At 30.5% G+C, this 18,649-nt stretch overlaps 1 protein-coding gene across 2 annotated transcripts in view; it reads left to right on the top strand.

Moving 5' to 3' along the window:
- Gyg (glycogenin 1) overlaps window positions 1-18,649 on the top strand; it is a 31,990-nt gene that overhangs the window by 7,696 nt on the left and 5,645 nt on the right. The window contains exons 1-5 of one of the 2 annotated variants that reach the window (XM_016050779.4): window positions 4,135-4,277; window positions 6,719-6,860; window positions 10,894-11,068; window positions 14,929-15,091; window positions 16,472-16,598. In XM_016050779.4, the coding sequence (XP_015906265.1) occupies window position 4,277; window positions 6,719-6,860; window positions 10,894-11,068; window positions 14,929-15,091; window positions 16,472-16,598 (608 nt within the window). In that variant the 5' untranslated portion in view covers window positions 4,135-4,276. Of the gene's footprint in view, window positions 1-4,134; window positions 4,278-6,718; window positions 6,861-10,893; window positions 11,069-14,928; window positions 15,092-16,471; window positions 16,599-18,649 lie in introns of those variants that run through there. The other variant, XM_016050780.5, reaches the window with a different exon arrangement.

Genomic DNA, 18,649 nt, shown 5'->3' with positions numbered 1-18,649 from the left:
ATGTTCATTCAAGCATGTTATGTTCAAATTTATCAATATTATAAATGTTAATGAATATGTAATAATTATTATTTTTTAAATTTCATCCATTTCAATGTTCAAAAATGTATATGGTTTCTTTTTGTTTAAACTCAAATGTTTTGAAATAAACATTATTTTTAAGAAAAAATTCTTTATAAAAAATGGTATTTTAACGCTGAAAATTATTATCAAACTAATATCTTTTCATATCTTGATGTTTTTGTTATTAAAAATGTCAACAATTAACTTTTTTAACAATTTTATATCAATACTAGGGGGCAAAGCCCCCTGTTCGCTACCGCTCACCAACCCCAATGATTGCTTCGCAATAATTGCTTTTTCTTGGCAGAAAACAGTTTTCCCACTAAAGTTAAAAATATTCACTTAACATGTATGTACTAAAAGGAATTCTGTTTACTTACGCTTTTGCGCCTCTACTTCCCACGTCTAAATATTACTATCTATTAATATTATAAACATTTAGATCTCTTGGTGAACAGAAGTGATTTTTTTAAGCATCAATTTTTTAAATAACATTTATATTCTTAATACATTATATTGTTCAAACAAATTTGATGAGTTCTCAACCATAATTTAAAATTTTCGCTAATAATAGCAGTACTGAAAAATAACTTTAAGTTAGGGATACAAAAATATTTAAAGGAAAACAATACCTTTACGACTTTTGTTAATTTTATGCTGATGACAGCCTAAACAATAAGGAAATGAATGGGGGAAAACTGGATCCTACCACGTGATTTTCTGGCCAATAAAAATGAGCCGACAACAATGGAAAACTGCGACACCATCATTAGAATTTTATATATAGTAAGATTTTACTAAAAACATGATTATTAAACTGAATTCCTATTTCTGCACAAAGTAGCCCCACTTGGGGGCTAGTTTGTGCAAGGTATGTTTTGACTTATTATTTGTAAATAGTACATGCAAATAATGCCAATATTGATCAAATTCACTCGTCTGAGTCCAGTTATAAATATAATATTGATAAATTTTACTAAAGTTTGAATTAACATAGTTTTTTTACATGTCAAAGTTCAAAAACTGCGAAATCCTGCACAAAGCCCCACATGATGGTAGTCATTTTAAAGTCCAATACGTTAGTCTTCATTTGCTTTTCTTCTGAAGTCTGGGTTCCGTCAAAAGAAGGTAGATTAGAGTTCTGTAGCCTGTACTTAGCATTTCGGAATTGTTTTCCCTAATCTACCTGATCTAATATAAAATTATTTTTCATTAAGTAATAACAATTAATAAGTATTTAAAAGACTTTTTTTATTATTTTTTGTAGTTTATAATAGATTTTATTTTTATTTTCTATTTTTTTTAAAATTATTTTCTTTATTTTTTTAGGGTTTTTTTTTTTTTTAATGTGTGATTTAAAAATGAAATAGGAACGAAAAAAATTAAACTTTATTAACAGTGCGATGGAAAATTTGCACTCCCCGTTTTTGGCGTTTAAATTGAGTATTCATTGTTAGATCGCCAGTCATAATTAAACTTAAGCAAATGTATCTTTTGTTGTTTTTTCATAAGTTAATGTTCATTTTACTTAACTACTGCTTTACCTAACTGAAGCGACTTCATAACCTCCACGACTTGAAACTTGATATTTAACTTACATAAGTTAATGATTAATAAGATTATTCTTTGGAGAAATCGATATCGATTTTCGCTTTATAGAAAAAATTGGCTTTTATAATGTTAACACATTTTCATAATATGTATCAATGAAATCTCTTTTATTGATCGAATAGAAATCAGAATAAATTCGTTTTTAATTCCGATCACCCTATTTCACTTGATCTATTATTTTTAATCTGTGAAAATTCAAAACTTCAGTAATTGCCGTCAGACAGCAATTTTCACTTTGTTTACCATCACTACGACTGAATTGTAATTTTAAGTAAAAATGACAATTAGTAATGCAATGATGATTTCCATGTCTATGTCCATAGTAGTTTGGTGTGTATTCAATGCAACTGGCTCACTATATTTAAAAGTTGTAAGCTATACCAGTGCGTGTTCAACTTAACTTTACACTTTGTTAACCGTTTACAACTGGTATGGTCACTAAACCATGAATTTCAAAACTATACGATTTTTTTATCCATTTACGACTAGCATGGTTTCGAAACCTCAAAAAAGAAATTTAACTGAATATTATAGCCAGGCTTTTCGTTAGGTAATGGACATTGGAGTTAGGTTGTGGTTTATCAAATGAACCGTGAAGCCTATCGTAAGAGATGGGAAGTCGTACTAGACTTTGGTATTAAATAGCTTTATGGTACTGTCGTCATCCTTGCGTGAATGAGATTTTCGTATTCGAATAGTCTAAGTTTATGAAATAGTGAGTGCAGGACACTGGAAACTGTTCATGTGTTGAAAGGAATGGAGGAAATATTCTGCTGACAAGGCTAGGACTCGAACCCCCGTTCTGTCGGTCATAAAATTGACAGATTAGCCCTCTCGGCTGCAAGGAATTAAGTGGCTTCATTTGATGAGTCCTTTTTTACACAATTTTATTCTGTGTGTGCTTTACGCTATATTTCGTTTTGCTGTGCATAAACTATATGAGCTAGAAACTTGTAATTACGAAGGAATGCAGAATGTTCAAGGAACATGATATAATAAGCTAATCTATGAAACTTAATTTTTTTAGAAATTATCAATTGTTTAACATTTAAAATATTTCATTTATAACTTATTTACTTAGTCGCATAGTCTGTGTTCGTAATTTTAATTTTTAATTAGCAGTTTTTTTTTCAAATCCACGTAATCGTTTATTTCGTAACTATTAACATATTAACTAAATGTTCTTTGATAAAATTATATGAACAAAATAATCTCTTATTTTTTGAAAAATATAGCCTTTTAAGGGAAAGAAACAATGGTGAAAGTAAAGCAATCACGGGCAGGGCCTTCTAAAAAATATACGAAGTTAAATAGAGATATAGATAAAAGAGAAGGCTTGCTTTATTTTGAGCATGCCTGGCATTTTTTCATAGTTTTATTATTAATAATCTTAAATTAGGTTATATCAGACAAATTCACAATCCTGAAAATGAATCTAGTCTTGTTTTGAATTTGTTTTTGGTGTAATAAGCGATAATAATAAGCGAAAAATAATTAAATGAGCCGAATTATGACTAAAACTAAAAACTGCAATAAACATTGAAAATGGTTGCGAAGAAAACATATTTCTTTATTAAAAATTTAGTTGTTTTCTTTTAGTTTGAAAAACTAAAATACTAATGCAATATTTAATAAATACACGTCCTTTTCATAGTTCATTCAATACATTGTTATTTGAAAAATCCTAAAATTTTTTTCCATGTGCTATTTTTTTTATTGGCATTTTACTTCAATGATATCATAAAGACAACCAAAATATTAAGTAAATAGGTCATGGATAACATCTAAATGTAATTAATTGGTTTCAAAAATGTTCTTAAAAAGAAGTCCCAACTTTCCGATTCGTTTAACTCTTCTACGGAACCTTAAAGTACCGCGGAACCCTATTTGGAAATCGCTGCACTAGAACCCAACAGTATTAATTGTGGGAAAATTAACATCACTTTAAGGTTAAAACAACGTTTTACGATCATTGCTTCAACGTTAAAATAAATGCATTACATAAGATTTTTAAGATACGAGGAGGCAGTGACCTAACTTTCTGTTGACATACTTAAGAGATAAAAAGGAGATAATTTATTTTTAAGTTTCAGTCAGTTTTAGAAGTTTAAAAAAATTCTGTGACGGAAGGAAGGAAGGAAGGAGACGCTCACTAAGTATTAGGCTATCTTCTTTCGGTATAATAAATTTGGTCCCGATAATACGTATGTTAACCAATAACTATAACCCGATAATACGTACGTTAACCGATAACTATAACATCCTGTTCATAAAATTGAAATGAGTTTAGATATTTTTAGATATTTATTCATCTTAAAATTGAATGATTGGAATTTCCATTGGTTGTAATTCGCGTTGCGAGCATGAATCATACGTTTGCTAACAGGATAGAAGGCAAATCAAGTAGTCTCTAACCATTGATAATAAGTGATAATAAATAATTTCACGATAAGAGTTGTAATATTAGTGTGGAAATATATCTTATCTCTCTAAAAAAAAGATAATTTAAAAGTAAAAAAAGTAAGTTAGGCAAAGAATCTTTCTTTTTCATGCCAAGGATCGGTTACGGTAACAAGCATTTTCAAATCTTCTCAATACGAAAAGTAATTATATTATAATTTCTTTTTAATTAAAAATGTATATGTTTATATATTGTTTACATTTTCTAGTTTTATTTTTTAACCATTCTTTTTGTTTCTTCTCTTTTCTGTATTAATTTCAAACTTAATTGAGATGCTTTTGAACTTTTTGTCCTTGTAATTCCTTGTTATCATTTACATGCATCTATATTTTATTTTATAACTGTCGTTGAACAGCCGACCGAATTTTCAGTTTACGACTACCACTTTTTATCCGTCGTTGAACAGTCGACCCAATCTTGGGTTTACGACTACTAATGTTCAACTCCGTAACCTTGTAATTTTGAACCAATCCAGAAGACAAGGAAACTCCGGGATCAGTACCCCTAGAGGTATTGATTTGTTATGGGAGTATGGAGGGCTTTGCGACTCGACAAATTTAATATGCATCAGTCACCATTTACAACACGGAGAGTCTTCGGCCTTCGGGAATCGAACCCACGAACTCTTGGACATGGGCCCAACTACGACTACCATTGTTCAACTCCGTTTCCCTGCAATTTTGAAACCATTTCAGAAGACAAGGCAACTCCTGAATCAAGTATTGAGAGAAATTTGCCTTCGCATAGAATTTTTTAATATAACTAACCCGCATTTGCGTTATAGAGAGAGGAAATTCACGAAATCCACTCACGGTTAGCCTGACGGTCTGACTGAGGATAATTTACGTCAGCACTGTGGTCGGTGCGAGCCGGGTGTGGAATTCGAATCAACCAGCCATTGCCAGAATTCGAACCCGGTTTACCTGATTGGGAGGAGAGCACTTTATCCTCTGAGCCACAGCAGCTCATTTATCTACATTTATAGCGTTTAGTAAGCACTGTCTTTAATATATATTTTTAAAATTCTTGTCAAAAATAAAGTAAAAGGCATTTGCTTATTAAGGATCGCAGTTGTCAATGTCCGTGTTTTGCAAGCAGTGTCCCAAAACTCAAAAATCTGGAACAAAACTACATAATTTTACCTTAAGTTACATTCTAAAGCACTGGAACTTATTTAGAATGTTTCAGAGAATGGATATCTAACTCTAAATCCGTACACTTGTGGTTTGAAAATAGACGGTTTTCCTTTTTTTTACGGTATTTCATAAATTAGTAACAATTTTTTATAATTCTTGGCGCAGATTGCATTCCAGAAATGAGAAACAAATTTCCTTAAAAATAATTATATTTTCCTCCAATTATGCGATTTCACTGTTTTGTCAGGTTTAGTTTATAACTCCATTTTTCCTGAATCGTTCATAATGAACTTTCATTTGAGTGCAGCATAGTCGCATCCCCTAAACTCTACATTCATAAGCTATTACATTAGTATTAATGTGCATTAAGATTTTCATATTATTTATAAATAATAAAGTGTCTTTCACTCCTATGACGTTTTGCTCTTTTGGCATACTTCTTTAGTGTTCTCTGTGCGGAGTTTGTAATTTGCGCTTCAAAAGATTTAAAAGTATTAAAACATTTAAAAATAATTCCTACTTTTTTATTTTTTTTTAAAGATCATTCAAATTTAAGAGACAAATGTGAATATTCAAGAAAAAAGATTTTTTGCAGCAATTAGAAAAAAAATTCTACTAATCAAACCTAATTCATCAGTGAAAATTTGTTCATAAACTTCATGAATGCATGATGAATCTCGTATTTAATATATAGTGATTGAGTTATTCATTTTTGAAGGAGAATTACGTGGCAGCAATTTAATTGCTGCAAATGTCATCATACGGATGGGGAGCTTATTTTAAGTTATTGTGCATTTTCGTAACTTTTATTTATCTGAATTATTTTAATTTTCATTTTTTTTTAATAATAGTATCAAACAGTCAAGACGTGGCTGTTTATCACGATTTACTGATTTGTCAATTTGCAATAAAATTAGCAAGCTCGCAAAGTTGTTCGCTTAATCAACAACTACGATAAAACGAGGCAATTTTTGACAACTTTTATTAAAAAATCATAAAATTAAAATTCATTCAGCCATTCTCTAGTGGCGAGTGCGAGGACATTTCCGATCATGGGTATTCTCATTCCTTAAAATGTGCCCTTAACCCCCCCCCCCTCCAAGTGTGCATTCGATATACTGACTCCCCATTTAGAACCGAAGAGTTATGTAGTTGTTCTGAAAGCTAGGAGGATACTAACAATACCCGATAAAGAAAGTTAAAATTCCAGTGGGCAATATTCGATTTTGTATTTATAATTTTTTTTTAAACTTTTCTAATGAAATTACTGTTTTTAAACAAGAAGGCATATTTTTTTTTTACGAAAAGTCCTGCTGCAGATAAATGCACAATAGTGCATGTATTTCCCTTAAATAAATAATAAATAAATAATTAAAATAAAATAAATGCAACTATAATTTATCATTATTTGTATTATTGGTTTTGAATAAATTTATTCTCTTTTTAGTGGATAAGCAAGCTTTTGTAACCTGTGTCACAAATGACACGTATGCTTTGGGAGCTTTGGTTCTTGCTCAGAGTCTGAGGAATGTTCAGACAACCAAAAAATTAGCCGTCATCATTACCCCACACGTCTCAGAGAAAATACGGTGAGTGACAGTTTTCCTTTTTTTTTTACTGTATTTTTATTAACTTTTTTTCATGAAGTCCTATTGTGAACTGATTGCAAGACACAGTTCCCAACAAATCACAGAAATCAAACATCTCAGGCAGCGATCAGGTCGGGCTATGTTTTTATATTGCCATGTAAATATAGTTGTGGAAACCAGCTTGATAATTAAAGTTTTTTTATCAATTGTCACGAACTTTTTTTAAAACTAAGTTTCAATGTTATATATTCAACAGAAACCTGTAATAAAATTAAGGATGACGCATTTCTCTAAGCGTTAGATTTGTTTACTTATCGCCAGCTGAGTATTTGTGAGAGTTTGAGCTCGACCTTTATTAGTTTGTAACTTCGATCTGGATATGCAATATAAAATATCTCGTGATCGAAATTCGTAAAAAGTGATATCTTATCACACTGACACTCTCAAAATGCAAGAAATCTGTGGCATACAAAAGATAAGATTTAGTGGATTTGAAATATACATTGATTTAGAGTAGTTATAATTAACTCTTTGCACTTATCTTTAGGAGGACTTTTCAAAAAAATACTGATACAAGGATTCTTAGATACCCTTGTGTAGCAATTCTCAAATAGTATTCCACGGAACCCTAGGGTTCCGTGGAAGAGTTAAAGGGGTTCCAATAGCTGGGAATTTTTTAAAATCATTTTTAAACCTGTAATCATATTTGGATCCAATCAATAATCTATTATTTACTCAATACTTCGGTTGTCTTTACGAAGTTATTTAAAGGAAAATGCAAATAAAAAGAAATAGCATTTTCTTAAACAATATTGAATAAAAGAAAGCATACATTTATAAAAAAATTTCATTAGTGTTTCGCATCGCGCTTTTAAAAATCAAAATTAATTATTTTTACTCTTTAATAAAGAAATTTGTTTCCCTAATAACCATTTTCAACGCAGAATTTTTTTGTGGTAGTTTTTTTAAGTTCTCATTTCAACGAAAATAATACTTTGGCTTATTTTATTCATTTTCATTTATTTTATTCATATAACTTACATAAATGTATCAAAAAGAAATTTTTTTCAATACTAGACTGCATTAAAATCCAGGACTGTGAATTCAACTGTCGGATATAATACCTAATTGAAAAGTTAAGTGATAAAACTATAAAATCATTTCATTTTTCTTATGAAATATTTTCAAAATAAAGCATTCTTCTATTTGTCAATGCGTTCATAGTTGTCTTTATTTTATAAAATCAGGGTTCCGCCGAAAGAAGGTTGATCATTCGGGGTTCCGTAGCCGAGGGAAAAAAAATTGGGAACCGCTGTCCTAGAGTTTTTTTCCAGTTTTTATTCCCAATTTCGTTTTTGCCGAAGCCTTACTGTTAGCTTAAAACAAAGTTTGTTTTGCTACTTCATTAGGCCGTTTTAATTAAAAGCTGTTAAACCTTTGACGCAGATAGGAAACCGGTGTCGCTTTTATATTTTTTTTTCTGGCGCTCTAATTGCAGGCAAAAATATATTTTGGTGTTTCTTATTTATAAACGAAAGTAATAGTTACTAAAAATATCTGTAAAACTATCAGAATTATTTTTGTACTAAAATATAAAATTTAAAAAAAAATCGCAATAATTATTTTTTTTATATTTAAAAATTTATCAACAGCTGATTTTGTAAATTAAAGAAATTTCAATGATGTATAACTGTTTCTCTTAGATTTAAATAACTGCAAATAAGTTCAAATTTGAAAAATCATAGTTTGGAAGATTTTACTGGTATCTCATGCTTTATTTCATAACCATGATTATTCAAGTGCTAAAAATAATACATTTTACATATTTTAACCTAATTAATGAAAATAAGAAAAAAAGTATGTTTGTTAAAAATTCTGCGTCAAAGGGTTAAGCTGTTGCCTGTTCTTCGTGACGTTGAACTAAATATTTCATCATTACTAATATTTTCCAAATAATTTATTTTATTCTTCGAATATTATTTTTTTTCATTCCATTTTAACAAATAAAATTTGTCGAAAAACATACAGTTTACTTATCAATACTTTTAAAGGTGTTTACTAAGTGAAATGAGAGGTTTCACGATCCCCAAATGCTTTAGGCGTAATCTTATTTATTTTTTTAATTTTATTTTCTCATTCTTTTCCAAATGTATCTTTTATTCGATACATTTTATGCTGGGTGTCTTACTTAAATAAAGCCGCATTGATTTTGTGCCATAGCTGGACGAAAAGAAACCAAACCGAACCTAACATTTATATTAAGAAAGTTCATATCTGAACACGTATTTAAAAGGAGTACCTAATTCTCTTCGTCTGAGAGAAAAGACGCATGGAATATGGTAAAGGAGGGGGAAAATACTTGCCGTAATCAAGTCTCCAATCATAACCAAAATATCCGCTACATTCTTATGACCTAAAATATGTGACGTTGCATGCCATTTACCGATCCCAGGAGAACAATATAGCATCAATATTATGTCAAGTTTCAATGATAGCAGTGTGCAATTCTGCCACAGACTAAAACTTTCTTTTTTGTATATACTGCTTCACTGAGGATAATCCTTCAAGTTTTCTTGGAGATTGAGGTCATGAGAAAGAACAAGCCAATCATGACAATTGCACCCTGCGATCCAAATACCACCACTGTGATGATTTGGCAGCGTAAATGAAGACATCTGGAAAATCCGATGTGGATTTACAATTCTTCTTTAAAATACTACCAAATGAGCCTCTAGCTTTTTCCAGCTGTTGGCGGAAATGGCGAAAGGTTAAGTTTAGTTTATCATCATAATCGAAGACTTCTCCAAAACATCTGTGAGCCCTCACATTGCTATCCATTTGGAGAACATTTCTTTTTCTCCTCTACTGTTTTGTTTTATGTGTCCTACAACAAATGTGCGATATAAAAACAATTTAGGATAGTCCATGTTGAAAACTATCTACCAGTTAAGGCTTCAGCTATGGTGGTAAACTTAATCTAGCCCCTCCCCCAGGTTGTTTGAAGGCTGCTGAACATCAAAATCCATTTATTGTCATTTGCGGAGAGAATCGGTTGCCCAAGTTGGATTTCCCAGAAGAGAACACTGCCTCCATTTACGTTGCAATATTTTCATGGTGTTTATTTTTGGTGCATGCCATGAATGGCCCGACCGTTTACCTGATCTGTTTTCCTAAGAAACGTGAGAGTTTTCCTTATCAATAGGACTATATATGCCAAAGTTTCAGTCTGTGTCAGAATTAAAGACTTCCAAAATTGATATGAAATTGAACATATTATCAAGTTTTTGTTCTGGGATTAGTAAATGACATGTAACATAGCATATTTTAAGCGATATTAAAATGTGGAGGATATTTTGGATTTAATAAGCCTACTTCATTTCAACAGGGCACTTTTTCTCATTTCTTACTTACGAAATGTTATTTTTTTTCTTTTTTTCTAGTTCAGGTGGAGCAGGAAGTGGCTTACTACCTGTAAATATATATTTAGATATAGACTTTAGATAAATGGCTTTATGTAAGTCGGGCATTGTAGCTGGAGCACTATTTATTTTTGCTGCTTTGAGTACGTAATAGATTATTATTGCCCCAACTCAGCATAGTTGCGACATCTTGACCTTAAACTGCAAATTCAACGAGCTTAGAAAAGTGTGCAGCTATATTTCGTATGTTTCAGTTAGTGTAAGGTTCCTGCAGGTCATAAGGTTTAAAATATTAGTTTAAATTTTTATGTTAATGTATTATTCCATCGTTCCAATTTTTTTCTATTTATTCCAATATTTTTAGCCCCCTATACAGTTTACATTATAACGCTCCTCTTTTTTGGAGCAACTAATCGGGGAGTTATCCATGGTATTTCCAACATTTCTGCATGCATCTGATTTATAGTTATTTTTAAAATATAATTATGCTAAATTATGCTATGTTTGATGCTTGTGGCGTCAAAAGTTATTCTATTTTAAAATCGTCATAAGTTATTCTATCTTAAAAAATGGCTGATCTGTATGAATAAGTGTTCCCTTTGCTATGATTTCAGAGGTCTATTAGGTAATGTGTACGACTTGGTGCAGGAAGTTGACGTCTTAGACAGTAAAGATGAAGCTAACTTGGCAATTCTCACAAGGCCGGACCTTGGCGTCACTTTCACTAAGTTTCACTGTTGGCGGCTCACTCAGTTCCAAAAGTGTGTTTTCCTAGACGCAGATATTTTAGTAAGTAGAGCACATTCATCCATTTGTAACACACTCATCAACAATGCTAAAAATACAAAAGACCTTTTGGAAAAGAAAGATAAATTCTTAAAAATTCTTCGTCACAGATGTGGATCCTTAATTCCATGTCGCCAGCTTAGAAATTTTAATAGATTTTCAAACACGCACCAAACAAATGAAGGTCTGTGCGATGTCTATTTATAAAACTCGTTTCTCTTTTCAAACAAAGATTGATTCGTTCTGTCTCTTCCCACAACACACATATTTAAAGTATTATTTATTAGGGGCTCTGCCTCCTCGCTCCGTTAAGCCAACTCCCACTATTGCTTCAACCATTTTCTGTTTCTTGACTATAACCAGATTTTTATATCGAAATCAGAAAGTAGTCAATTAAACTATCCGAATAAACACAGTTTAAATTGGGAGAAAATTTAAACATAATTATTTTTCCCAATTGCCATCGCAACTGGATGCATTGTTTAAGTTCGTGTTTACTTTCTGATTACTAAAAAAAATTTAAAAATCGTTGAATGTTTTTCGAAAAAGCGATTATTTAACAGTAGTGTGGAGTACTAATTCCTAATTATTAAGAATTCCTAATCCTATTTAATTTTGTATTCTTTATTTTAATTGCGTATGTTGACTGGTCACAATTTTGTATAAGATTATATTAAAAAATAAATATACCGTATTAAGTACTTACTGTTTATAATGGGATGCCTGCAAATGACGTAGTGTGGGTATCGCGATTCTGATTGGTTGTTGAAACGTGGCATTTGTTTACGTTAGCAACTGTTCTTCCCATTCTATTTCGAGTAAACCTAACTCCTCAAGTATCAATTCTCTTAAGTGACACATTCTACATTCTTTCACAAAGATTTCAATTCTTTCAATATATATTTCTTAACTTAAAGACTGGCACGAGGTTATGTAGAACATAAAACAAAATAATTATGTATCGAAGTTGCCAGGTACACAAATCAAAAATATATCACGGTTACAGTAAAAAAATTTAAAAAATAATAAATCTTTGTTAAGTAAAAGATGCAGACGAGAAATAATTATATTTCAACAAATTTGATGTGCGATACGGCTCTGTATTTTATTTACTTTTCGTTAATTAACATTCTAACTTACGTGGAGAAACTTAGCTCAAATTTAACACGCCATTTTGCTTATAAACGATCAGCTGATGCTGACGTCATAGGTCACATGTGTGGGTATTTGTGATCTTCTTCTAGAAGTGCAAGTACCCAATTGTCAAACTATTAAAACGTGCCTGTTCCAATTAAAGTGTGTTTATTTAAGAAAATATTGCTTAAGAATGTCCTATAATAAAAATATCTTATGAATAAGTAATTATAAAGAAAAACCGCCCTTCATTTTGAGATTTTTATTTGGAATAGAGACAAGTTGACGTTGCTTTACTTATCTGTCCACCCGCAATCCATCAATGATCAATAAGTTAGATAAAAAACTATAGGAATATGTTTCTATTGGGATGGGAATGCGTATTGTCCAATAGAAATAGTGCAAACAGATAGTTGCCATTTCAAACCACAAAATTACGACAATTTATTGATTTATTTTACTTAAGGATGAAATTCAGCCTCTGACTTGGCATCTCTACAATATTCGAAGTCTAAAACTTAAATAGACAGAATGTTTGATAAATATTACAGGTAATTATTTTTAAATTAGGGATAAATTAATAGTTAGTCGGTAAACATTACATTTAAGTTTTATTAATTTTGTATTGCTGACAACCTAAGAAATCTTGTTCAAATTAATAAACTGAATCATGTGGAATTTCGTCTTTGAGCTTTTCGTTGATTTTAAGAAAATTGAATTTTATCTTTATGAAAACTGAAATGCATGTTTTAGAAAATAGAAATGTATATTTAAGAAAATGAATACAGCTCAAAATCTGTTTTTATGAAAAAGGACATGTAAGATGTGGGATCCGTTTTTTTCAGCAGCGCATTTTGAGCAATGATCGAAATAAAAAGTTATACATAAAACAAAATTTTTAGCTAACTTTTTAAAGCTTTTCTTTAAATTGAGTGTTCAATGCGCAAAAAAAGGGACTACCTTGGATAACTTTTGATCCAATTTTGATTCTATCTCATTGGTTCGAGGGTTTGACCACAAATATGCTAATTAAATAGTGCAGCCGATATTTTAAATTGCGAAATCAAACACAAAACGCACATACCGTTTTTTAATGGATTTGGTTCTCTGCCCCCAAAATATAGGGGTTGGCCGCAATCTGGGAAATATCTTCTCCATAGTTCGATCAGGAAAGCGATCCAAAGTTTGGACCCCTTAATGTTTATTTAACTTATTGCGTATTTCGCCGTATCAAGAATTTTTTAAAGGAATTGAAATTTTTTTGCACACAATTATGAAATTCGTTTATCCAAAGATAATTCCATGCAAAAAAAAATTTTTGTTTAGTAAATATTTATTTTTAGTTTTATTAAAAAATAGTCGAAAGAAATTTTAATTGTAAGGTATACAATTTTTTACATAATTTGGTACGTAATTTTACGTGACAAAATACAAAATTCGAGGGATATCGTTCGAATAAGTTCCTGAGAAATCGAATTTTATAAAAGTCGTATAGTTAAAATTCGGTTTCTCAGAAACTATTCAAGAGATTTCGCTCTAATTTTGTATTTTGTCAAGTAAAATTGCATACTTTGAAATGATGTAAAAAATTTATAACTTATAATTCCAAAAATTTTTCAATTCAGGGGTCTGTTTAGAAGAAATTTGGGTATGTTAACGGACCCTTCACAAAATATCTTTTCATAGAAACAGACCCTTCACAAAATATTTTAACTTAAAAACCCTTCACAAAATAATTTATCTTTTAATCGGACCTTTCACAAATTTGTTTATCTTCATTATTGTTTTGTTAATCGAATAAACCCTTCCCAGGAAGGGGGGGGGAGAAAGACAGATGTAAACGAACTAAATTTTGCCTTCGGCAGACGCTTCTTCCTTTATTCGTCCGAAATGAATATTCTGCGTTCAGCAGTATAGGCTAAATACCAAATATTTGTAAGGTGCATAGCTAATTTAGTAGCTGCAATTGCTGTTTATTTATTAAAATTTAATTTTTTCAACTATAATTTTGCAGTGTTAAGCTTAATCTTGTATGTCTTTACAATTTAAAAACTCCTTGAAAAAGTTTTTCTGCAGTAACGGACCCTATTTGCACAAATTCACAAAAGCGGACCTGGTTGAAAGAATGTTTATTTTATATTCACAAATTAAGAGTAATTTTTTCACAATTTTACAAAAACGGACCTTTCACAAAATGTCTGGACAGACCCCTGCAATTGTAATAAAATAATATAATAAACAATAATAAAAATGTACTAGAATTATCTTTGAAGAAACGAATTTTTTTAATTGTGTGCAAAAAGTTTTCAATTCGTTTAAAAAGTTCTCGAGATATGGTGAAAAATAAGCGAAAATTAACATTAGGGAGTCCACACTTTGGTTCTATCTCCTGACCAAACTATAGGGACCCTATTTCCCAGATTGCGGCTAAGCCCGATATTTTGGGAGTCAGAAAACCGAGTCAGTTGAAAAAAAATATATGTTTAATCAGAGAAAAAGCATGTTTGTGTTTGATTTCGTAACTTAAATTATCATCTGCTTTAATTAATTAGCATATTTGAGGTCACCTCCTCGAACCATTAAGATCAAGTTCTAGAACGTGAAGATCCGATTATTAGATCAAAAGTCATTCAGATTGTTTCAGCTTTTTTTGGCCCTCTTTACATTTTCTTTTACCGGCATAACGTTACTTCTTTGTGTTATTAACTAACTATAACTTCTTCGTATAGGTTATTAAAAATTGTGATGAGCTGTTTGAAAAAGAAGAGCTTTCTGCAGTTCCCGATTGTGGCTGGCCAGACTGTTTCAACTCCGGTGTGTTTGTCTTTACACCCAATCATCAGACATACAAAGAGATAATCCAACAAGCCTTAGGAAAGGGAAGTTTCGATGGTGAGCTATTATTTACACCAACACCTGTTTCGCAGTATATTTTTTGATTAATAAAAGGCTATTCAAATATTACACAATCATATTTTTAGCAATTTTCGACTTCCCACCCCTTTTGCCAGAAAAATAAGTAAATAGTTGTCCTTTAAGAATGAATCGCTTCCGTAAATTTCTCGCTCCGTTTCTCAATGCAATAATCATTTTAATGTTTTTGTAAGTAATGTTCAAGATGTAAAATTACATTAAAATATCATGAAAAAATATCAACAAATGTTTATTATTAATTCTCTAAATTAAGATTTTTTTCTGTGTCATTTATTATAAAAATAAATAAACAAACAAATAAGTGAACAATATTAGGTATTTGCTGATTAAAAAACTTCATTCGCTTTAAAAATATATAAATAGGAAATAACAGTCTACATGATGCAAGCTCTCAAAAATAGGCTCCTATATTCAAGACGTGAATGAGAAGAAACAAAAGTGATATTTGCAATATAAAACATTAAATCACCAACCAAAAATGGAAAAATAAAGTTAAGAAAAGAAAGCTAAAAAACCACAGCAGCCAAGAGGGGCAAATCGGGATAAAATGCATTTCCACTCACTATGGAGAGGAACGAACAGAATAATCGGCATTCATATACATTCAGCATTTTAATTTTTAGCTCTTGAAACATGGCGACTGTTATTTCCTATTAATATATTTTTGAAATGAATAAAGTTTTTAATCTTACTGCTTCAGTTTTTTGGGTTTTATTTAAAACAACAATAGATTTAACCTTTAACGTTTTTCAAATTTACTTCCCATCGACCATGATTGTAATACTTAGTAAAATATTAATAATTGTATAATTAAGTACAATTAGGTAAATTATAACTATAGTTGTCATAAAAATATGGTTCTTCCTGCCATACACTTGGCATTGATTGAACTCATAAAAAAGTGCCATGCCGCTTATATGGCAGCATTGGGCCTTTAAGGGTGGGTTAATGCTAAATTTAAAGCCACCTAAAAATTATTTGAAAATATATTTATTTTGATCAATATGTTACTTAAACCGTAGGTGTTGGGTTTTTGCCAAAGCATTTATTAGGTACCATATTTTATAGTTAATCGATTTCACATTATTAAAATGACTTAAAATTTGGACAATGGTGTTAAGAAGATCTTATTTCATAAAATGTTTAATTTCTTAACTACTTAAATTGACATTGGTGACATTCTTTGAAAAACGTTTTAAAACAATAAAAATTCCAGTATTTTATATATTAACGATTAAAGACTGCTTAAAGCTTGCACTTTTCTTAAAAAGTAACAAATAAAATAAATATGAAAGTAATTTTAGACCTCATAGAGATAAACAATTCTTTTATTTCCAGGTGGTGACCAAGGTGTTCTAAACGCTTATTTCAGTAATTGGAGAACGGCTGACATATCAAAACATTTGTCTTTTATCTATAATATGAATGCTAACGTTGCTTATACATATCAGCCTGCATATAATCAGTAAGCCTGCTTTCAGATTCCTAATATTATTTTAATTTTATTTTGAACCTAAACTACTATTTGATCATTTCAATAAATTTATGATGATATTTAATTAATTCAACAAATTTAACTTAAAGAATTGCTCATTTTAATGAATTTAATCTACTATTTAATCAAATTATATATATTTCTCACACACGGTGATAAATGAAATTCATCCTCGTTTCTTTTTCGCGTTGGCAATAAAGAATTAAAATATCAAGCGTGTGAACAGTCACATAAGCATGAAAGCGTAAACGCATATGTTGAAACATTTCTGAATGAAAATTCACGTGGACAACGGAACACTGAAACAAACTGAACTGTACGTTGGGAAGAATTGAGAAGTTAAAAGCAAATAGATCAACTAACAGAGTGTTTTATATTATGCTTTAATTATACTTATGTAGGTTCAAAAGTAATTTTATTCAAATAATTAATTTAAATTAAGATTTTCCACTAGAACACATTTCAAATGGATTTAACTTAGTAGCGAGAATGTTATGCAAAGAAAACCATAAGATTTTATATATAGCAATCTTTGGGGTTGGGGAGCGTCAGAGAACAGGAGCCCACGAAGTTAAACTTATTAACCAACTATATTTGATCAATTCAATGCAGTTAATCTTCTATTTGATCAATTAATTAAACTTAGTAATTCACTATTTAAACAACTCAAATTCTACATTAAAAATTACTGGATTAAATAAATTTAACCTACTATTTGATAAATAAATAGAATTAAGATAAATAAATTAAGATTAATAACTTGGTATTTGATCTAATGAAATTATAATAACAAAAGAGCTTCAGTATTGAGATGTAATGGATCATCTTAAACATTAAAATGAAGAACGAATAACCTTGAATAACTTATGATCGAATTAACGAATTTTCGTACACTGAGTTTTAAAATTCAAATTTTGAATCTTCTGTCCGAAATATTTTAACAAATTCATGCATGCTGATACATAATCGTACTTCTCTGAATGAACTAACGTTTTTATGGATTTGAACGCGAGGTGTCCAAAATTTGAATTATAAAGAGTTACTTTTTATTTGACTTTACGAAAGGGTTAAAAAAATTACATCTTCTAGGAGGAGTTTGTATATTGATATAATGTAGTTTGTATAAGAGGTATTTTTGTTTTCCTATGTATCATCAACTGTATAAATCCATGGGATGAAGTATTGCACTAATTTGATTTCATGAAAAAGTTTTGTTAAGATATTTTTTCGATGATTATATTGAAGAGCTAAATGAATGATAATTCTAGGTTCATTTTGAGAGAGGGGAGAGAAATAATTTATTTTGCTGCTAAACATTAGATGTTGGAGCTTTCAGTGGATGAAATTACTTAGTGAAAATCTCTAATGATTTTTTTTTAATAGAGGAAACTTCCAAGCGCGTTTAGCCTCAAAAAACCCACAACTTAGAGCGAACGCTACCTCTCTTGTAGCTAATACCGAGCGCTAAGACTCGAACAATCCAAATGAATGTCGGAGATTTATAGATTTTGTTATTTGCGGACAATAAATGACAGCATTACGTAATCTTTAGTTCCTCACTCACAAAAAAGAGCACGATATGGACTCGGAAGCAAATTTATTTAATTCAATCAACCAATTTACTCAATGTCACTACGCACATTTAACAACTAAAATCTCTAATTCTTATTTTACCGTACAGATACTTTCTATTCTTTTTGCAAATGTAATAGGCGATGGTTACGCAATTTTCCAACTCTTCACTCTTTCCCTCTCTCTCTTCTTTTTGATAAATTTTACATTTTTCCAACGCCAGTGTATTGTAATTTCTTACTGATACGTTTTGCCATGGCGGAAAAAAAAACTTGATATGCCGAAACCATGATAACAGCAAAGTGTAGTGAATGGACAAATCACGATTATTATATTTTTAAATAACATAATTCGAGTAACAAGAGCCGTGATGGCTCAGGGGATAGAGCGTTTGCCTTCCAATGAGGTGAACCGGGTTCGAATTCCAGTTGATACGAATTCTGCATCCG

Source organism: Parasteatoda tepidariorum, chromosome 4, assembly GCF_982258835.1.
Source record: "Parasteatoda tepidariorum strain Cologne lab strain chromosome 4, Ptep-v5.0, whole genome shotgun sequence".
Classification (NCBI taxonomy): domain Eukaryota; kingdom Metazoa; phylum Arthropoda; class Arachnida; order Araneae; family Theridiidae; genus Parasteatoda; species Parasteatoda tepidariorum.
Note: the sequence above shows the minus strand (reverse complement) of the source record. Positions and strands in the feature narration are given on the sequence as shown.